This window comes from Mauremys mutica, chromosome 1 (assembly GCF_020497125.1).
Source record: "Mauremys mutica isolate MM-2020 ecotype Southern chromosome 1, ASM2049712v1, whole genome shotgun sequence".
Classification (NCBI taxonomy): Eukaryota; Metazoa; Chordata; order Testudines; family Geoemydidae; genus Mauremys; species Mauremys mutica.
In genome coordinates this window covers 206,741,543-206,761,763 of record NC_059072.1, presented here as the reverse complement: position 1 = coordinate 206,761,763, position 20,221 = coordinate 206,741,543, and the positions used below count along the sequence as shown (strand labels likewise).

Sequence of the window (20,221 nt, the reverse complement as noted above, 5' to 3'; positions counted from 1 at the left end):
AATTTTAGTTATTCTGCTCAAAAACATTATTAAGTAGCATACAGAATGACAGACAGCAGGTAATCTTTGGCACTGTTGAAGTATGTGAGTCCTTATCACTCTAACACTGTATATAACCTTTTACGCTACTGCCTTTTACCTGACCGTTTCAAAGTACCTAAACAATGAATGCATCAGGATATGGGCATTATTCAGAATCTGACATGATTGAGACCTACTAGCCCGATTAAGGCCATTGAAATACATGGAAGGTCTCCCATTAATGTCAATGGATTTTGGATCAGGTCCTAAAGATGCATTTTTACTAGGAAAAAGAAAGACATGTTCTTAGTTTGAATCCCCTATGTCTACACTAGAACTGTTACAAAAGCACAGCTGCAGCACTGTAGCACAGACACTTGCTATAGCAACAGAAGAGGGGTTTCTGTCATTGTAGTAAATCCACCACCTTGAGAGGTTGTAGCTAGGTCAATGGAAGAATTCAGCCTGGTCTACACTACAAAGTTAGGTCGATGTAAGGGTAGGCTGAGTCACACAGGATCACTATTGGCATTTCAACATCACCAATGGTAATTTGCAGGTCAGGAAAGTCAGTCCTTGCTTGAGGCTTTCTGGACAGCCCTGTGTTCTTAAAGATGTGAGCAGCATCATGCACGTTCTGCCCACACTGATGTTAATGAAGCATCCTCGGTGATCCACCAATGCTTGCATAACCACAGAAAAGTAGTCCTTTCTGTTGATGTACTCTGTGGCAGGGTGGGGTGGTGCCAAAATGTGTGCCGTCTATTGCTCCACTGCAGTTTGGGATCTCCATTTCTGCAAATCCACTCACTATGTCCTGCACACTGCCATGAGTACAGTCCTGCATAGCAGGAAACAATTAATGGTCCTTCACACTTGAATGACAATGAGCCCCACAGTAGATTTTCCAGCTCCAAAATGATTTCCCTCTGTACAGTAGCAATCTGACTTTGCAAGTTTCCACAGTGTGATTGACACTAGCTCCTCCCTTATCAGTGCAGCTCTCATTTTGGTGTCCTGGTGCAGGAGGGCTGGGGTGAGCTCTGCACACAGATCCAGGGATGTGGCCTTGCACATCTGAAAATTCTACAGCCACTGCTCATCATCCTAAGCTTGCATTATATGTAGGGTTACCAGATAGCAACTGTGAAAAAACAGGACGGGGGTTGGGGGTAATAGGTGCCTATATAAGAAAAAGTCCCCAAAAACAGGACTGTCCCTTTAAAAATGGGACATCTGGTCACTCTAATTATATGATATGATCCCACCAGTCAGTGTTCATTTCTTGGGCCCAGAAGCAGTGAAGCTGCAGAGCTGCAGTTGTGCTGTTGTAGGCACTTGTAGTGTAACACACCCTTACTGATTATAATGTTCATACAGTGGCATCTATAATAGGGACATCAGATCCTAGAGTAGCATTAATGTGAATTATTTCTGTGCAACTGCCATTGGTGCCAATGGATTTACTGCACAGCTACCACAATGCTATGGAGAAACACTGTATGATGTTACAAAACAACAGTAAGATATCCCCCACTGTGGGACTGAAAAAGTTGGCTTTAAAAAAAGTGAGCACTATGAAACAGCAAACATTTTTGTTAATCCATCTGCCAAATATAATCCCTTTAAATTCATACTTTGAGTTGTATTATAAAAAAAGTGTTAGAAACAAGTAGGCCTTATGCCAATTTTTGATGTATACCCTGATGATTTTTAAACAGAAGTGAAAGCAATTGGAAATTCGTTTAAAACCAATGGCAAAATACAGCCCTTATTTTGTTTTTTAAAGTGTTTTTAGACTGAGAACATTTGCCAGGGTTCCTCTCAATTCAACTCTGAAGTACTTTACTCATATGTCTGAGAGTTATTAATGAATACACACCAATACAGTTGTTTGAAACTGTAAGCAATCATGTTTTGCATAGGGGGCGCGTGATTCTTGCTTTTGGGGAGACTGGGTGGGAGCACCAGAAGCTCTCTAGAAGTTGGGGGGGGGGGTTCTGATGCCTGCACCCTGGCCCCACCCCCTGCTCCGCAGCCCACCCCACTCAGCCCCCTCTTCCAAAACATCCCCCGCTCCTCTCCACCCCCTCTCCTGAGGCCCCCGATCACTACTCTCCTCCCTTTCCCCCAGAAGCCCCACTCTTTCTCCTCTCCACCCCCCTGCCACTCATTTCCCTCCACCCTTTTTGAACTGTTAAGCTAAGTTAGTTGCCACAACAAGATGGGTGGTGGGTATAAGAGACATGGGGAGCTAAGTCTCCCCAGATGGGGCTAGAAATGCCAGATGGGGCACACCTCCCTTTTGAGGTGCACCAGCCTGATGACTTTGGAGTTCTGCCACCAGAAGTTCCCAAGAAGTGGGGGGGAGCCACTAGCGCCCAGACCATGGCCCCACCCGGACTCAGCCTGTGCTTCACCTCAAAGCCCAGCCCCCACTTGGCCTCTTCCCCCATGGCCCCACCCCCACTGAGCCTCTTCCCTTGGAAACTCCATCCTCACTCTGCCTCTTCCCCTCTTGCCTTCCCCCGACCCCTGAGGCCCCGCCCACCTGTCACTCACTCCTCTCTGCCCCCTCACTCCTGTCGCTCACCCTTAAGGTAGAAGGGGGCAGAAAGGAGTGAGCAGCTGGTGGGCGGGTGGGTTGGCTCAGGGGCGAACAGGAGCTTGTGGTACGGTTGCCAAATTTCTAAATCGCACAAAACCAAATACCCTTGCCCTCCCCGTCCCGCCCCTTCCCTGAAGTCTCGCCCCAGTCACTCCATCTTCCCCACCCTCCCTCACTTTCACCAGGCTGGGGCCAAGGGTTGGGGGTGCAGGAAGGGGTGAAGGCTCTGGCTGGGGGTGCGGACGCCAGGGTGGGGCCAAAAATGAGGCGTTCAGAGTGTGAGAGGGGGCTCTGGGCTGGGGTTGCAGTGCAGGAGGGGGTGAGGGCTCCAGCTGGGGGTGCAGGAGTGGGCTCCTGGCTAGGGCCAGGGATGAGAGGTTTGGGGTGCAAGAGTGGGCTCCAGGTTGAAGGGTTCAGAGTGCAGGGATGCGTGTGCAGGGTGCGGCCAAGCAGCACTTACCTCAGGTAGCTCCCAGAAGCGGCCGGCAATTCCAGCTCCTAGGCAGAGGGGTCAGGGGGCTCTGTGTGCTGCCAGTACCTGCAGGTGTTGCCTCCGTAGTTCCTGTTGGCTGCGGTTCCCAGCCAATGGGAGCTGTGGAGCCAGCACTTGGGGTGAGAGCAGCACGCAGAGCCCCCGTAGCCACCCCTGTGCCTAGGAGCAAGACATGCCTGCCGCTTCCAGGAACTGCACAGAGCCAGGGCAGGCAGAGAGCCTGGCTTAGCCCCACTGCACTGCCAACTGGACTTTTAGTGGCTTGGTCATTGGTGCTGATCGGAGCTGCCAGGGTCCCTTTTCAAAAACCAGACACCTGGCAACCCAAGCGGGCAGGGGTGAGAAGAGGTGGAGTAGGAGTGAGGCCTTGGGGTGGGGCGGGTGTAAGTGCAGCAGGGCCTCAGGGGCAGGAGGTGGCCAAGTGGGGGCAGGGCCTTCGGGTGGAGCGGGGCCACAGTATGGACACTGGTGGTCCTCTCCCCCACACTTCTGAGGAGCTCCTGGTGCTCTCACACAGCCTCCCCAAACGCAAGAGTCTCACACCACCTATGCACGACAAACAGGTAATTACGTATTTTTAAAGGATCTTCCTTAAAGGCTTAATTCAAAAAATCACTGAAACTAAATGGGAGTTCTTACACTGATTTCATCAGGTTTTATATTAAGGCCTAAAAACCACCCACATATAGTCCCAGTGCTTAAAAATATGTATATTTTTACCTTCCTTTTCCAAACCAGTTGCCAATGCAGGTAACAACACTGGGCCAGCCAGTGGTTTGCACCAATCCATTAGCTATCTGAAATCATATTTCAAAAAACATTTTATGAATATGAAAATTCTTACACAAAATGTTATGCTAAGTGCTTCCTTAGAACAGCCTAAATTGCACAAGAACAAGCCTACATTATCATTAATATTAGATTAATTTTTTTTCCAAACACCATTATTCAGCAAAAATAAAGTCAGACTTAATACGTACAGCACTTTGCCCTGTAAAAAGCTTTGAAATCCTTAGATACAAACCTCCACAAATTGTCATCTCAGGCTTGCCAAAGATCACATGGAATGTGACAGTGCTAAGGGTTCTTAACTCCCACTGCTCTAACCACTTCATAATACTTTCACCTGAATATGAGTTTAGGGAAATGTATGGGTGAAAATAAATGTTGAAAAGACAAAGCCTTATGAAAGAATGTAGAACCTAGAAAGGACTAAAAGAAAAGATGTATACACTGAAGGGACAAATTTCATTATATACTAAATTCAGTCTTAGGGTTGAAGTTGGAATGAAGTTCTTTAACAACCTGTTTAAGGCTGGGATTTTCGAAGGATACTAAGGGAGTTAGGTACCTGACTCCCATCAATGGGGCACCTTACTCTCTTAGGCTCCCTTAAAGATTCCATCCTAAAATCCCAAGTCACTAATACCATGAGGATAACCTAATAGTTCACATTTACAATATACAGTTTAAAAAACAAAATAAAATGTATTCAGGCAAACTCTTGTACTTTACCTATCAAAAGCAGCTTTAATGACTCTGGGTGGGATTTTCAAAAGCATCTAGGGGTATGCCTACACTTCGAGCTAGAGGCATAATTCCAGCTCAAAGAGACGTACCCAGGCTAGCTCTGATCGAGCCGATCAAGCTAGCACGCTAAAATAAACAGTACCTGTGGCAGCTCAGTCAGTGGGAGGAGCAAGACACCCCAATTATGTATGTGTCGGAGACCACAAGTATGTACTCTAAGTGTAGCAGTGGTAGTGAGAGTGGTGGGAGGGGCTAACTGCCTTGAGTACGTGTCTTTGGTCTCAGACTGGTACCTACTTCAGGGCAACTGGCCTCTTTTACAGCTCGCCCTGCCACAGTTACAGTTAATTAACTGAAACCAGTTAATTTTTAGCATGCTAGCTTGATCAGAGCTAGCATGGGTATGTCTCCTTGAGCTGGGAATTAAACATCTCCTGCTCAAAGTGTAGGCATACCCTAAATGATTTAGGAGCACAAGCCCCACTGCCTTTCACTTAAAGCCTCTTCCAAAGTCTATCGACGTCAATGCAAAGTCTTTGCATTGATTTCAACAGGCTTTGGATCAGACCCACAAGATTTCTGAGAATTCCACTCCATGGGTTTTTGTTGCAACAGCTGGCAATATCTTGAACACTTTTCACCAGTGCAGGAAACTGCTCAGAGAAAGACAGTACCCTACACTCAGGTCTTAGCAGACAGGTAAAAGTAAATATATTTGTTCTCAAAGGTATATTATTTCTCACGTTTAGGTTTACACACGTAAATGATCTGGGATTTTAAACAGTTCATGTTTTTTTAAAAAAATATTTCATTTAAAACATATCTTTATTTTTAAAACTATGTATTTCTTGAGATGCTATGGCAAGTAATCTCTTACAAGACTGAATTACATTCAAACCAGAACGGAATGCATCTAGCCATGTAACCATTAAATGCTACTCACATCTGAAAATAAAATAAATATGGAAAGCCAACGAATCTAGGGAAACAAACAGTACACTTACCTGAGCTATCATGTAGAACCACAGGTTATGTATATTATAGAAATAGCCCAACCCAAACATTGCAGTGAAGAGTCCACTGCCAAGCATTCCAACTGTTAGATAATACCGGATAGGCAGTCGCTCTCCTATTATACCACTGAGAATGTACAGAGGTAAAGAAAAAAACATTTAAAAGAAACATTTCACACACCAAACTTTCATAGCGCATAAAGCGTATGTTCAAATTCTGGATCTATTAGGGTTTTCCCTACAAGTTTCAACAAAAATTTTAACTAAAAATCAAGCAATTAAATAATAAATATTTGGTTCATTACATAACAAATGCTGATATTGTAAGAAATGAATGGTTTTACTGTGGGCATAATGGGAATTACTTTCCACGTGATTCTTCACGTTGAGCGTATCTACACAGCAGTAGGGAGGTGTAATTCCCAACTCATGCAGATATACATGTGCTAGCCCTGCTTGAGCTAGTGCACTAAAAATAGAAGCACAGACGTAGCAGTGCAGGCTGTGTCTTGGGCTTGCTGCACGAATACAATCCTATCCAAGATCCTAGTATGTACTCAGGTGGCTAACATATGCCATCACCCATACCACCACAGCCACACTGCTGCTTTTAATCATGATAGCCCAGTGTTTCCTCAAACTGGGGTCGCCGCTTGTGTAGGGAAAGCCCCTGGAGGGCCGGGCCGGTTTGTTTACCTGCCCCGTCCACAGGTCTGGCCGATCGCGGCTCCCACTGCCGTGGTTTGCCACTGCAGGCCAATGGGAGCTGCTGGAAGCAGCGGCCAGTAAGTCCCTCGTCTTGCGCCGCTTCCAGCAGCTCCCATTGGCCTGGAGCAGTGAACCGCGGCCAGCAAGAGCCGTGATTGGCCGGACCTGCGGCCGGGGCAGGTAAACAAACTGACCCGGCCCGCCAGGGGCTTTCCCTACACAAGTGGCTACCCCAGTTTGAGAAACACTGTGATAGCCTCAGTGTATACGTCTACCAGATCTGGGAATAAAACTACAAAGCTGCTATTTAGACATACTCATTGATGTATATGGGCTAGATTGTCACCTGTGATTCATTTCTGTTCAAGGGAGTAAGAATCCTTCCTATGAATTTCTGTAAGGGTTTCAGGATAGTCACTGTGAAAAATGTGCCTAAGGGCTTGTCTACACTGCCTGCCGGATCGGCAGGCAGCAGTCAATCCAGTGGGGGTCGATTTATCGTGTCTAGATGCGACAAATCGATCGGTGAGTGCTCTCATTCTGGTGGAGTACCAGAGTCGACAGCAGAAGTGCAAGCGGAGTTGACGGGAGAGTATCAGCTGTCGACTTACAGCAGTGAAGACACATCAGTAAGTAGATCTAAGTAAGCCGACTTTAGCTACGCTATTCACGTAGCTGAAGTTGCATATCTTAGATCGACCCGGCGCGGTAGTGTAGACAAGCCCTAAAATCAGGTCTTTGTGTGTATGAGACAATCCAAATTTCTCCTTCCTTCTTCAGTGACCATTCATCAGAAGCTTCCCAAAAGGGAAGGATAACAGATTAGAAGCAGTGCAGCCTTCTGAATCAATAATTCAAGAAGTATTAAAAAAAAGTCTAAAAGAATTACCTCAAATACATTCCAACTGCATAAGCACACAGAAATGAGTAATCCAGGGCTCCCAGTAATTGTTTGTAATTGTTCTTGTCTAAGAAAACATTTTCAAAACAAATCAGTGGAATAAGTTTATCAATAGCTTTCAAACTCTTATTATATATTTCATGTACAGGTCTTGGAAATCTTTAAAAAAAAAAACACTATAGGCATTTTTAGTTCTAAGTGAATTTTCTAGCAGAAAAAAAAAGAATGCCAGTTTCTTGACACTTTGATTCTACTTAACCAAAGAATACTATATTTTCTGTTTTCATCTATTACATATTAGAAAAACATTGTTCAAAGCATTCTTAATCTCCTCTTACCCAATTCATACAAAAACAACATTTGGAAATGGAAACCACAATTTATTAGCAAAATATACTGTATTTTCAAGCTTCTAAGAGAACAAAGTTCATAAAAGTCTACAAAAATATATTTAAAAATTCCCTAAAAGGAAAATATACTTTTCAAATATGTCAGGTACTAACTGCAAAGATGGCGGAAGCAAATTTTAAAAAGCCATCTCGCAAAGACTAACTACTTTTAAAAAACAATAAAATTAAAAAAGGATGTTGTGCTTTGTTCTTTAATACTAGAAAATAAATATTTCTTCAATTTTTTCCCCTCCATTACAATGTTATCTCTGATCCTGTAATCAAACCTGCTTGTGTGGGCCCTTGCAGCCCATATGTCCCTAAACCGCTGACTGCCGGAAGCTGGGACTGGATTACAGGGGATGGATCACTCATTAATTGTTCTGTTTCTTCCCTCTGAAGCACCTGGCACTGCCCCAGTCAAAAGATAGGCTACTGGGCTAGCTGGACCATTGGTTTGACCCAGTATGGCCGTTCTTATTAGCCCACTAGAGTCAATCGGGCTCTCTGCATGCCAAGAGGCCCTCCATACAGATACAAATCTCAGGATCAGGGCCATTATTTTGAAATATTGGATGAAAAGGAGTAAGGTTAGATGACATGGTAATTAAAATGTTTATTGTTGTTCGACCAGTGATGGGAGAATGACTATCGATTGAAAATGTTCAGCTAAAAAACAGGTGTTGGATTTATGCACAAAATCTATGAACTGCACACAGGCTCGGTTCAGCCAGGGACTAAAGCGCATGCCAAACTTCAAGCATTTAAGTAGCAGATATTTGGAAAAAAAAATAAAATAAAATCAGGACTTGTCGGAATTACCACCCGTCCGTCCCCATTTTGAACACTACTACTTGGGCCTCAAATTAGTCCTGGTGACAGACTGACTTCATAAAGAAACGCAAGCTAAAAGGGTCATGAAAACATTGTTGTTCAATACCACGTAATTTCCTGCAATTTTCAGCTTTTAAATTAATTATTTTTAGAAATCTGTTGAATATAACACTGTACTCAACAGTAACTTTCAATCAGTGGCTTCTGAAAGGAAAAAAGTTTAAGGTGTTTTTACCCCCTTGGGACCTACTCTGTCATACCTTTTTAGGCCCCAGTCATGCACTGAACTCCATGTGTGCAGACCCTACACCCACACAGAGCCCTTTAATGGAGCTTCACCCAGGCACAGAGCGAGACAGAGTAAGATATGTCTGTATCTCATCATGAATTCTGGTTTGTACCATGTGTTGAACACCAGTCTGCACTCTGTCCAGGGACAGACTTTTGTACAACATTCCCAGCAGCTACCTGGCCCCGGAAAGGTGTTTGACATTTCACTGAAGGACCATCACACTGACAGCAATCCAGGGCTATCAACTGTGAATGATTCTCAACTGCTGGACCATCCCACAGAACAATGGTCTTTCTCCACAGAAGACAGCCACAGGTGGTTGGGAAGTATGCCTGGTGGATCTGGAGATTCTCGGGCTAGGTCTGCATTTACAACACTATTGCAGCTGTGCTGCTCTAGCTCTTCTGTGCAGACACTTACTTCAGCGACTGAAGGGGTTCTCCCATCGTGTGGTACATCCACCTCCCTGAGCGATGGTAGCTAGGTCAGCAGAAGAATTCTTCCATTGGCCTAGCACTATCTACATAGGGATGTAGGCCAGCTTAACTATGTCACTCAGCGGTATGGATTTTTCACACACCCCGAGTGATGTAGCTGGGTCAATCTAATTCTCTAGTGTAGACCAGCCCCCAGTTTGAGCATGTGGTGTGACAGATGTTGCAACTGCATCCAGTATAGTTGGATGCAGTAATACTGTATGAATGGTTTTTACATCACGTTAGACCAGGGATTGTAGGCAACTCCACCAGCTCCTCCAGGAACGAAAAGCAGTAGAAGGGTGATGGAGGCAAATCACTCAGGCTGTAAACACCTCCAGAGAAGTGCCACACTTTGGGGAGCTTTGCATACACTCCCTGGCCCACCGTGATACATAAATCATTCATAAACTTCATAGAATATGGTCCCCAACTAGCCTGCAGGTGGTTGCAATATCAAATATGCAGGTACAGTTTCCCTGAAACTGTGACACATGGCACAAAAGCAGAGGCCTTATTTAAGAGCAGTGTAAGGAGAATTTAAAGGAGAACTCTACTCAGCCTGAAAGGCTGATGAACCATTGACTCAAAAGAAGGAGTGAGCACAGACTAGAGGAGAGAGTGTTTCAGGACTGTCATTTGCGAAGCTCTGTAGTGCTTTATCAGCAAAGTCACTGTGGTGAAGAAATTTTTCTGGTGAACCTGTGCTCCTTGCTTAACTGCCACATTTTCCCCAAAAAGGTTAAACTAGGAGCCCCAGAGCGCCCATGGATTAGGTGGAACGCTGAGTGTGTGTAAGCAATGGGGGATGGGGAGACCGGTGACTAGGGTCACAAACACTGGTTGTCAGGGTCTAGGATGGCTAGATGGCAGCACCCCATTTCCTAAGGAAGGGTGTCAGACAAGAGGTATGTACTCAGGAGTATGCCCTAGAGTCCCAAAGCTACAAGTATATAGTGGGTTACCAGGCCACTTGATAACACAGGGGTCTACTTACACATAGCTGAGAGTGCAGGATCACAGCCTTAGTTAGTAATAATTGAACAGTTTCTCCTTTGCTATTGGGCTATCAGGTTACTAGGATCTTCTATTCTACTGACATTCCCTATTTATGATCAGATGCTGAACACAAGATATCAAGCACTTATTCAAAATCTCAGTTATTATATTCAAAGTATTACAGTATTAACTTGTAAATAAGCAAAACATAGCCTTTTAATTACAATTTAGTTTTCTAAATGAGCATATTTTCTTTGTTTTGAAGGTGCCAGCATTTCTGGAATGTGCATGGCATCAGTTTATAGAGCTGGTTAGAATTCCATGGGAAATTCTGACATTTCAAAAATTTGTTTTTGTTCCAAATCAGAAACATTGATTTTTTTCCACTGACTGGAAATTCTGGAAGCATTGAATTGTTTTGTTTCAATAGCATCAGGACCATATAAAATCTAATATATTTGATAAAATATAAATGTCAAAATGAAATGAAGTGAGAAAGCCAAAATGATCAGTTATGTCACATTTCCATAACAAACATATGTGGAATCACCACATTCCCATGAAACATTTAGATTTGACAAATCTGCATTTTCTAACTGAAATTTGTTCCATCAAAAAGTTTAAGACCAGGTGTAATAGTTTAGCCTTCAGCAGCTGAACTCATAATTTATTTGGAAAAAGAAGTTCTTGTAAGAGACTTGCCATTTAAAGCTTCATCTCATTTGGGACACGTACAACATATTAGCCAGGTTAAATTAAAAACAAAACATGTCCCTCCTACCCGTTTTTCCATGGGAAGAATCCCTGTGATAAGTAACAAGGTACAACACTTGTATAAATATCATTATTACAAAATTAGCATGCAAATGAACTCACCAAATGGCTCCCAACCACACTGAGACTCATTAGATAACTTTTTAACAGGCTGAATCTGGATGGCATATTCTTTGTAGGAGTTGAGTTCAACTTCATTTGGAGGAGCACAGTGCTTATGTAGTTCTCCCTAATGTAGAAAGAGAATTTGACAATATAAAACTCAGCCAATCCTGCTATACACAATACAGTAGCAAATTTAACAAATCTAGCTATTTATTGGCCCAAACCAAAGCCCGTTTAAGTCAATGGTATATCTATCCTTTTTAATTTGCAGTGCTGTTATAGCTGTGTTGGTGCCCTGATATTAGAGAGACAAGGTGGGTGGTACGTGATACCATACATATCAAACAGAAGCAGAATACCTCTTCCTCTTCCGTCCCCTCCCCCCCCCCCAAGAAAAAAAATGATCTGTTCACAACATTAAAAGGGTAATGGTATATTTTTCTTAAAAATGCTCATATGTAAGTGATGTTCTCAGCCACGCAGGTGTAAATTTGAAATAGCTCCATTAATCTCAGTGAAGTTACTCTGGATTTACATTGCTGTGAATAAGGGCAGAATGTGTCCTTACGTCATCTGAGAACATTGCAATGCCCTTTCCTTCAGCAAAGAACATTTTATTTTTCAGTTTATATCTTAAACATGCCTCCTCATCCCCAAGCATACAACTACTGCACATGCACATCAGCTTGCAGCACTGGTATGAGCAGACTTCTAGGTCTATGAAGAGTTCCACTGACATAACCAGGACTCCACATAGATGTAGGGATCTGTGTGTGCAGATCACATTGGAGGATTGGAGCCCATGAGTTAGCGTATCATTACGCCCAAAGGAAACAGAACAGTAAAATATACGGACACTGCAGAAACAGACTTTGGAAAAAAAAATCAATCAGCTTTTGGAAGTATTAAAAAAAAATGGGGGGGGGGGGAGAAACACCACTAAGCCTAAAAATAAAAATAGAAAATATAGTTTGACACATCAAACTGCAGGAAATTTCAAAGGAGATACCGGGAGGAAGGGATTTAGTTTATTAGTTTTTAATTAGATCAAGTAATTGCTTAAGGCCAAGCTACCAACAGGTAGATCTAACATTGATTTCCAGAGCAGTATGGATGGAAATTTCATTCCTGAGAACTATGCTCTCTTAAAAAAAATGCTATTTTATAACCCTAACCAAATATAATCTAAAGTAAGATAACGTGGTTTTCATATGGACAATCCCAGTCTATACAGATCAGAGAAACAGTGCTAATGTCAGTTTTATTCCTTGTGTAAACAGGTTCTTAGTGGGAATGAAATCAAAAGGTTAATGAAACACTTGACAATTTGAAATGTAAACAATGAAACCATATCTAAGCAATTTGCATTCTGATAACAGGTCCAATGCTACTTATTTACTGTATGGAGCAAGGCTTTTTTTTTTTAAAAAAAAAATATGAATAGGCTGTTGAGCAATAAAGTTAAAAATATACATGAGAAATAATTTCCGGTTAATGTACTGCCAAAGTCTAAAGGTGAAAATGAAATACATTATATTTCTCTGACATCACTGCACTAGCTCATGCATAGTACTGCACAAGAACCAAAATTGTTTTAAAGATCTAATGCACACAATTTACTCACTCAATAGATTCCTCAGCTCTGAGCAACTCTTCTAAGATTTCAAGCCTTGATCCTGCAAACACTTACACACGTACTTAGCTTAACTCATGTAAGGGCCTAAAACCAGAAGTATGTGCAGTATTCTAGGTGTGGTCTCACCAAAAATGTATAGCATGGAACTATGGTACGACAACTGTAATTATCGGCACTTGTTTTTACTTCATTGTGGGTTAAAGTTTAACACTGTCTTTGAAAACACACACACACACACAAGTATACTTCCCTGTTTGAGAAAATTAGGAGGCTATTTAAACAAAAATGATTCACTGTTGCTTACCTTAACTATACTAATAGGTTTCCTTGACAAGTGGAAACTAGCATATAACAAAAAGGTAAGAACAAAAATGAAGGCCCTGCACCTGTAACAAAAGAAAAATCAGTATTTATTTTAATATTTCTAAGTGATTTCAATCACTAGATTTATATTTACCACCATCTTACATAAAACAAAATATTTCAAAGTATTCTTCACATTTTTTTTTCACTTCACGTTATCATAAATCCTGGAAGCTAAAGAGACTAAATTAATTCTAACTACTGTGTATTGGGGTATAAATTTGAGCAATGTCAATAGTTTCTATATTTAAGCCAGCATCAAAGCAAAACATAATTTTTGCACCTGTGACACCTTTACCCCCAGAGGTTCACAAATGAGGGTGTGGGGACTACTGGTTGTCGACAGAGCACATGGTACTGGCTCTTCTCTCTTTCCAGTTGCTAATGCATATTAAAAGAGAAACAAAAAACAAACAAACAATGTTACTTATTTTCCTATTATTGCTTTTCCACGTAAGCAATTGTAGTTGCCAAATGGATGTGATCTGTTTGGAAATGTGAGAGGTGTGTTCCTATGACAATGAAATGTGATCCACCCTATAAAAAAAAAGTTTGAGAATGCTTGCCTTTACACTGATGGTTTCATTCACATCTACTTTATAACCATTAGTGCATTTTTTTAAATGGAGAAGAGTAGTTTGAAAGATTTGTTATACTATAGTAGATTCTTTTCCTACTTTGCTTACCAATACCTGTTAAGTATACGGTCTGATATATTATAGAATACTACATGCTGTATATCTTCAGCTCAACATCCTACATAACATCCAGTTGTCTGTCTGCATATATAAGCAAAAGCATGAACAAGTATAATGTATCTATTTAAATCTCCAATAGATGTGTAAGTAGCCACAGCACACTGTAAATACCGTATATTTGGTATTGCACCAAGACACATGACCAACATGCCTCCTACTGCAAAAGTCACCACAGGATCCTTAGTGACCATAAGGGGCCAGGATTTCAGTTTTGGGTGTTGTCTAATGGATGGTACCTCCAGAAATAGCAGACCCTAATGCTATTCTAAGGCATCGGTCAAGTACTGACTGAGAGGCAAACATACAAGTTACAAATTGCTAACACATCCTCCAGCACAGGCAGTTTCCTGGATTTTCTTGGAGGTCTCGTATCGAAGAATTGACTATGTTTAACCCTGCTTAGCTTGTAGAACCAGCACAGAAGACTCTGCAAGTAAGGCTACCCAAACATACCATCTGGGTTTTGGTATAACAACATACATTGGGGTGTTCAGCTGTTATGCCCATTACTGAAGATTTCATTTAATAAACTGCAATGACTCTTGCCTTGCAGCTCTGTTAGATGACGTGTATGATAAAAATCGTTCAAATAGCAAGTACTGATTTCTTTCCTTTGTTACAGTAAATAAGTGATTTCAAGATAAAAGTAACAAATTCTCTCCCTCGAAAGCACAAAAAGAGCTGACAAGACCAAAACAGAATTAAAAAGTTGTCAAAAGATCTGGGTCCAGGATAAACACACTGATTTTTTCCACAGACGTAAACCAAGCAACTCAAAATAAAAGGCTGTGATCCACCTCCCAAGCACATAATATGTGAAGCAGAACGGGGGAAGCACTTATTCTCTAGCATACAAAACTAATGGTGATGGAAATGTACTCCAAACCCCTATACCACTCTGTACTAGCGTCAAACCTCCTGATTAAAAAAATCTTTAGCCATGCTCTTCATTTTGCAATTAAATCAACATTTTCTTTAACAAAGACTTGTTTTATATTCGAAGAAATAAAAAGTTAGAGAAATTGAGTCAAAGGAACAATCTTTCTCAGATAAAAATCTGATATTGTCCGAAATGGATGTCGGTAATATAGACTTGAAAACTTACCACTGATCTCTTGTAAATAAAACGATGAAGCGAACTCCAGGAGGAAGTTGAGCCATTTACTTCACTGCCAGGATCTGGATTTTAGGTGACAAAATGCTACGTTTGGAAAAGGATTGTCCTAGGGTCAGGCTTTTTAATCAAAGATGCTCGGAACGTCGTGTAATTGCACTTTGTGGAACTGTTCTGAAGAGACGTCACACTAAGCAGATCTCATTTGAGGTCTCTTCTTTGATATTTTCTGTCACTTTGAATGGCCAACCCTTCACTCAACTGTTTAAAAAAAAAAATTGAAAAGTTAGCATTTTAATTATAGTTTTAATCAGTGGTTCTTTCAATAATGTAAATAAACTGCTGCAACTTTATAGACATCAAAATTTTGGAGAAATAGCTTAAACCACTGAAAAAGTTACAAATTTCCAAAGGCTGACTTTCTTACTTGTTGGTACCAAGCCTGAACAAGTTTTTCTTTAAGACGTCAGTACAGATAAAAGACTTCATGGAGGAAGTGATCTAAAGGCCACCGAAGTCAATGGAAAGATCCCATTGATTTCATTGGATTTTGGTTCTGGTCCTGAGAGACTGCAAGTGGGCAATTCGCTACCAGGAAAAGATGTATTTTAAAACATCAGATGCACTCAAATTTCTGATGCCAAAGGGAACTTACCAATTCCTGGCCCAACATAGTTGTTTTAGACCCTCTTCTCTAATAGGAAAAGGTGCACAATAACCTTTGTGACAGGTACATGGGGTACCAGTCGTGCTGCTACTTGGCATGTTTGGCTGAGGCTGACAAGTAATAAGACTGAGACTGACCTCCCTAGATGAGCAAAAGAATGTAAGCTAAAGAAAAATCTTATTTTAAAGTACTCACTATTGCTAATAACTAGGACTTGTCTTAGGATAGGATTGTTAGGAGATGTCACATGGCAGCCAGAGGCATTGATTTGTGAGCTTTATTCCTTTAACCTTTATTCTCCTGTTTTAGCACAAATAAGAACCATGCTTTTGCTCTTCCAACAGCAGACAGTATTTAACACAGTAACGATTGTATCAAAGCTGACCTTTCTAAATCTAACCTAAATACCTCTATTGTAGATGTTTTGTTTTTAAGTCTCACCATGAATTCACCATTAGCTTGCCATATCTTTTTCTTGTTGCTGTGCACTTGTTCCCTTAGCTTCTCCTCCTGACCCCGGTTTAATGTTTCCTTTCTTCATGAGTGAAATTCATGCATGGTATGGACAGCCTGCTGAAGGCCCCCCCAGCCACATAATTTACACCCTGTATAGAGGGTTCTGCTGCTGAAGCAGTTACACAGGAATGCCCACACACCTCCTATATATATTTCAATGAAAGTCCCACATAGGTTGGTACGAAGGCCACAACAGAGCTCCAGCAGAACTCTGTGCCTCATATAACTGGTGCAGGAGGCTGAAATAATAGCTGCATGGAAAGTGTGACACAGCACCCTGACACTAGTTTGTAGGGACTGATTTCACCTTCTTATCCACCACCCACATAAAGCTTCAAAACTCTGTTTTTATGAGCAGATCTCAGGCCAAGTTCTCAGTGAAAAAAATTCAAATTGTTTATCATCACATCCATCCAACCACCCACAAGTTCACCAGATGTCTGAAGTGGTTTTAAAAAAAAAAAAAAAAAAAGAGAAAATGAGAATCTGTGACTCTTGTGACAAGAGTGACAAAGATGTAGCCATAGCAACAACAGTTATATTAATTCTATGACAGCATGTGATCATTAAGTATTAATATTAATTTAATTTTTTGAAAGGGACAGTAGTATGTTACAAAGGCAATGGCAAGTATACTAGGTAACTTACGGATGAATCATTTTCTTTTTTTATTAAAGCAAGTGTAAATAAACAAATCATAAAAAAACCCGTTTTAACTTGTTTCCTAGTCTTTTGTTTTCAGTAACACTAAGGACCTAATTTTCTAACCTAAAAGCAGCAACTGAATAGCAGGAAAAGGGCACCTCAAGCATGGTAGATAAATGCAAGGCTGACCCTAGACCAAATGGCACCCCAGGCAAGGAACATCTTTGGTGCCCCCCGCTCCATTTGTTAAACTTCTGAATACCTTATTTTTTATTGCATTTGTTGCCTATTTCATGACTTTGATGCATGATTTGCATGCATGATTTAACTCTGTCATATAAGACAATACATTTACATGCTAGGATCTGTAAATCTGCGAGCCCGGCGCCATCCCAAGTCCAGCACCCCAGGCAGTTGCCTGGATCACCTGCCCCTAAATCCGGCCTTGGAAAAATGAATACCTTACCATCTCCTCATTCTATTACGGCGTTGTGGAAGGCACGCTAGAATTAACTTTGAAATGGTATTTGCATTCTAAGGGCTAGATTGGGCCTTTAGGCAACGCACTGAACTAGGGTTGTGCATATGCTGCATCATCTCCAGAGGCACTGTGCATTACAGGCATCGGAGGCATAATTCCCCACCCTGCTTCCTCCTTGCTCTATGAAGGTATAGTAATTTGCTGCTGGCCTGTAACAGCAGCAAATTGCAATAACCCTCAACACTGGCCTAAGCTGTGCTGCCCAGTGCATTGGGGGACTGGAGAGAAGGTTCTGCCCATTCCCACCTACTCTGGGAGAAATAGAGTAAGCAGGTATGCAGCACCCACTTACCTCTGCATGCTTGGACCCAAGGTCCCGATAGACCATGCAGAGATGTAAGTAGTTTTTCATTCCCTGAAGCAAACACAAAGTCCAAAATCTAGCCCTAAACTGCTATTTTCATTAGTTTATAAATTATTTTAATAAACAAATGAGGCATATGCTTTGTTTTAACTCATAAGGGATTTCAAAACAAAAACCCTAAAAAACAAAACCTTCAGGAATAGCAACATAGCTTGTATTGGTCTGAGATGACCATTAATGCTGAAATGTTGTATTGGTAACAACTTCCCACTCACCAAAAGTGTCAACATGATGAATCAACAACCTGGTATTTAAATATGAATAGTCATTATTGGCTGCATAATGATTGCTCCTAGAGCATTTTGACAACAGAGGAAAGAGAGAATCTAAGTTTATCTTTTTTAACAGGTGGGGGAACTTCCTGGTCTTTATGAAAATCTACATCCTGGAAAGTTTGGTTACACACTGCAGATCCGTTTCACATTCCACACCACCCAGAGCAGAGTTTCTCTCTGAGTTTCATCATTGCTTTAGTGTTGCTCGTCCAAGACACTGTGCCTTACATTAGATAAACACACCCAATTGCGATCTTCCCTTTTCAAGACAAAGACAGGTTTCTTGCAAAACAATCGGTTGCATAAATGGTGCCTATAAGTTCACCTCACAGGGTGGTTATCTATCAGTAATGTCTCTGAGGAAACTTCCTGCTTGGGACCTGCAGCTAGTAGATTCTAACAACTCTTTCAACCCACATGAGAGGAAAAAAAATCAGAATTTATTTCTGAACAAGACACTAGCTTCCATCAAATGTCAAGCCCTACCAGACATCCAGACATCCAACTGACGGTCAGCCTGGGAAAATGGAGCAGGAAAGATGATTCACCCTCAACCTCCTGCCTAGGGGAAATGAGGATGTCAGCTGATGGAAGACGTTCTGTTTCACCCCTACAGATTAATTCCCTTACCAGAAAGGGTACCCGTGCGAACAGTCTAGTCTCACTGAAGCCAGTGGAACTACTCATGCAAGAGTGTGCCGGACTGGGATCATCTTGGGTACAACCTCTTCCACGCAAACTGTGTAGAGTGAAGCAGTGGTACAGTTAATAAGTAAGGCGGAGAGGGGGAGAAGGAGGGCAACCAAAAATAAAGACCCCCTCCCCTTCTTCTGTGTGGAAAATTAGCACAAAGCTGTAACTCTGCCTCCCCTGGCCGTGCCACTCACACCCTCCCTTTCATGCATAGGTGGAGATAATTATTCCCAGGCGGCGGCAGGCAGCTGTGGCATCTCCCTAACGAGCAGTAGTCCTCCCCAGCTAGCCCCCACCCCGAGCCTCCCCTTCCCCTCCCCATTGCTCCCAGCTTAGGCGCAGACAGACCCTAGAACAGCAGCTCACCAGAAAATCGCGCCTGGAGATCAGCGAGGGCTCCCAGTGCACTGCCTCGGCGCACCATCGGCCGGTGTTTCCTTGCTGCTCGGATACTTCCTGGTTAGCTGAGCTGCAGGCGTGGCTCCCTCTTGTTTCATTCACGCTCAGCCGGCCCCAGCTTCCCGGGTGCTATAAAAGAACCTGTTTGCCGGGCGCGCCTCCCCCCACCTCGCCCCTCTGATAAGGAAGCAGCGCCACATACAAGGCAGGAAGAAGCAAGCTGCACAATGTGCTCGCTGCACAGAGGAGAAGCTACAGTACGCGGGAGACACAGCTCCCTCCCTCCCGTTATACAGTTAACCTGTCCCGTGTATCACTCAGCAGCGCTTCAGACTCGCTAGGGTTAGGCACCCACCTATGCGAACCGTAGCCCTTTAATTCCCAAACCGCTTTGTTTCCATTCTTACAAATCATTTCTGGTTAAAAGGCAAAAGTGTCAGGGCACCGGTTTTGGCACACATTTTAGGTTTTGTAACCACCGTCCTACCTGAAGTGCACTGTAGATGAAAACCCTCAAGTTCAGTGGAAAAGAAAAAACGTTCCCCCGCCGTGTTCGAGACACAATTGCAGCAACATTGTGCTACTTGCAGTAGAATCTGAAAGCGAAACTGACTAGAAACAAGAGTGAAAGTGATCGGTGTATTTTTATTGGATAAGCCAAGAGAGGCAAACAAATATAAAATGATGGAAAGTGGGGTTCTGCTCAGGAAATGGGTCCCACCTGGGTAGAGACTGCCTGGACCTTAGTTATATTTCTAAACTTTTGTTTTAATCAACAAAAGGTGTTATTTGTAAGGATTTAAAAAACAACAACAGACAAACATGAGTTTTAACCTGACACTTTTAATTTGTGCATTCAGGATTTTGTTGTTTTGCTTTTGTATTTGTTTGAAATTTTGGAAATACAAGATACTTTTACTATACAGTGCCTACTTATCAAATGTCATCAGTTTGATATGTGGTGCAGTCATTGGCCCTGATCCTTCAAAAACTTATGCTGGTGCTTAACTTTATGCAATCTGAGGAGTCCCATTGAATTCAATAGGGCTACTCTCCTAGTACTGCCATCTCAAATGTTCAAAAATTATGAGGCAGATTCATGAAACT

General features: G+C 42.1%; 1 protein-coding gene across 2 annotated transcripts in view; it reads right to left on the bottom strand.

Annotated features, from left to right (window-relative positions):
- SLC37A1 (solute carrier family 37 member 1) overlaps positions 1-19,409 on the bottom strand; it is a 55,222-nt gene extending 35,813 nt beyond the window's left edge. Inside the window, exons 1-8 of one of the 2 annotated variants that reach the window (XM_045002552.1) lie at positions 19,082-19,409; positions 18,653-18,761; positions 15,006-15,275; positions 13,084-13,165; positions 11,141-11,267; positions 7,263-7,341; positions 5,657-5,792; positions 3,843-3,919 (exon numbers count right to left, since the gene is read on the bottom strand). In XM_045002552.1, the coding sequence (XP_044858487.1) occupies positions 3,843-3,919; positions 5,657-5,792; positions 7,263-7,341; positions 11,141-11,267; positions 13,084-13,165; positions 15,006-15,061 (557 nt within the window). In that variant the 5' untranslated portion in view covers positions 15,062-15,275; positions 18,653-18,761; positions 19,082-19,409. Of the gene's footprint in view, positions 1-3,842; positions 3,920-5,656; positions 5,793-7,262; positions 7,342-11,140; positions 11,268-13,083; positions 13,166-15,005; positions 15,276-18,508; positions 18,585-18,652; positions 18,762-19,081 lie in introns of both variants that reach the window. The other variant, XM_045002553.1, reaches the window with a different exon arrangement.
- Between the last annotated feature and the right edge of the window lie 812 nt (positions 19,410-20,221).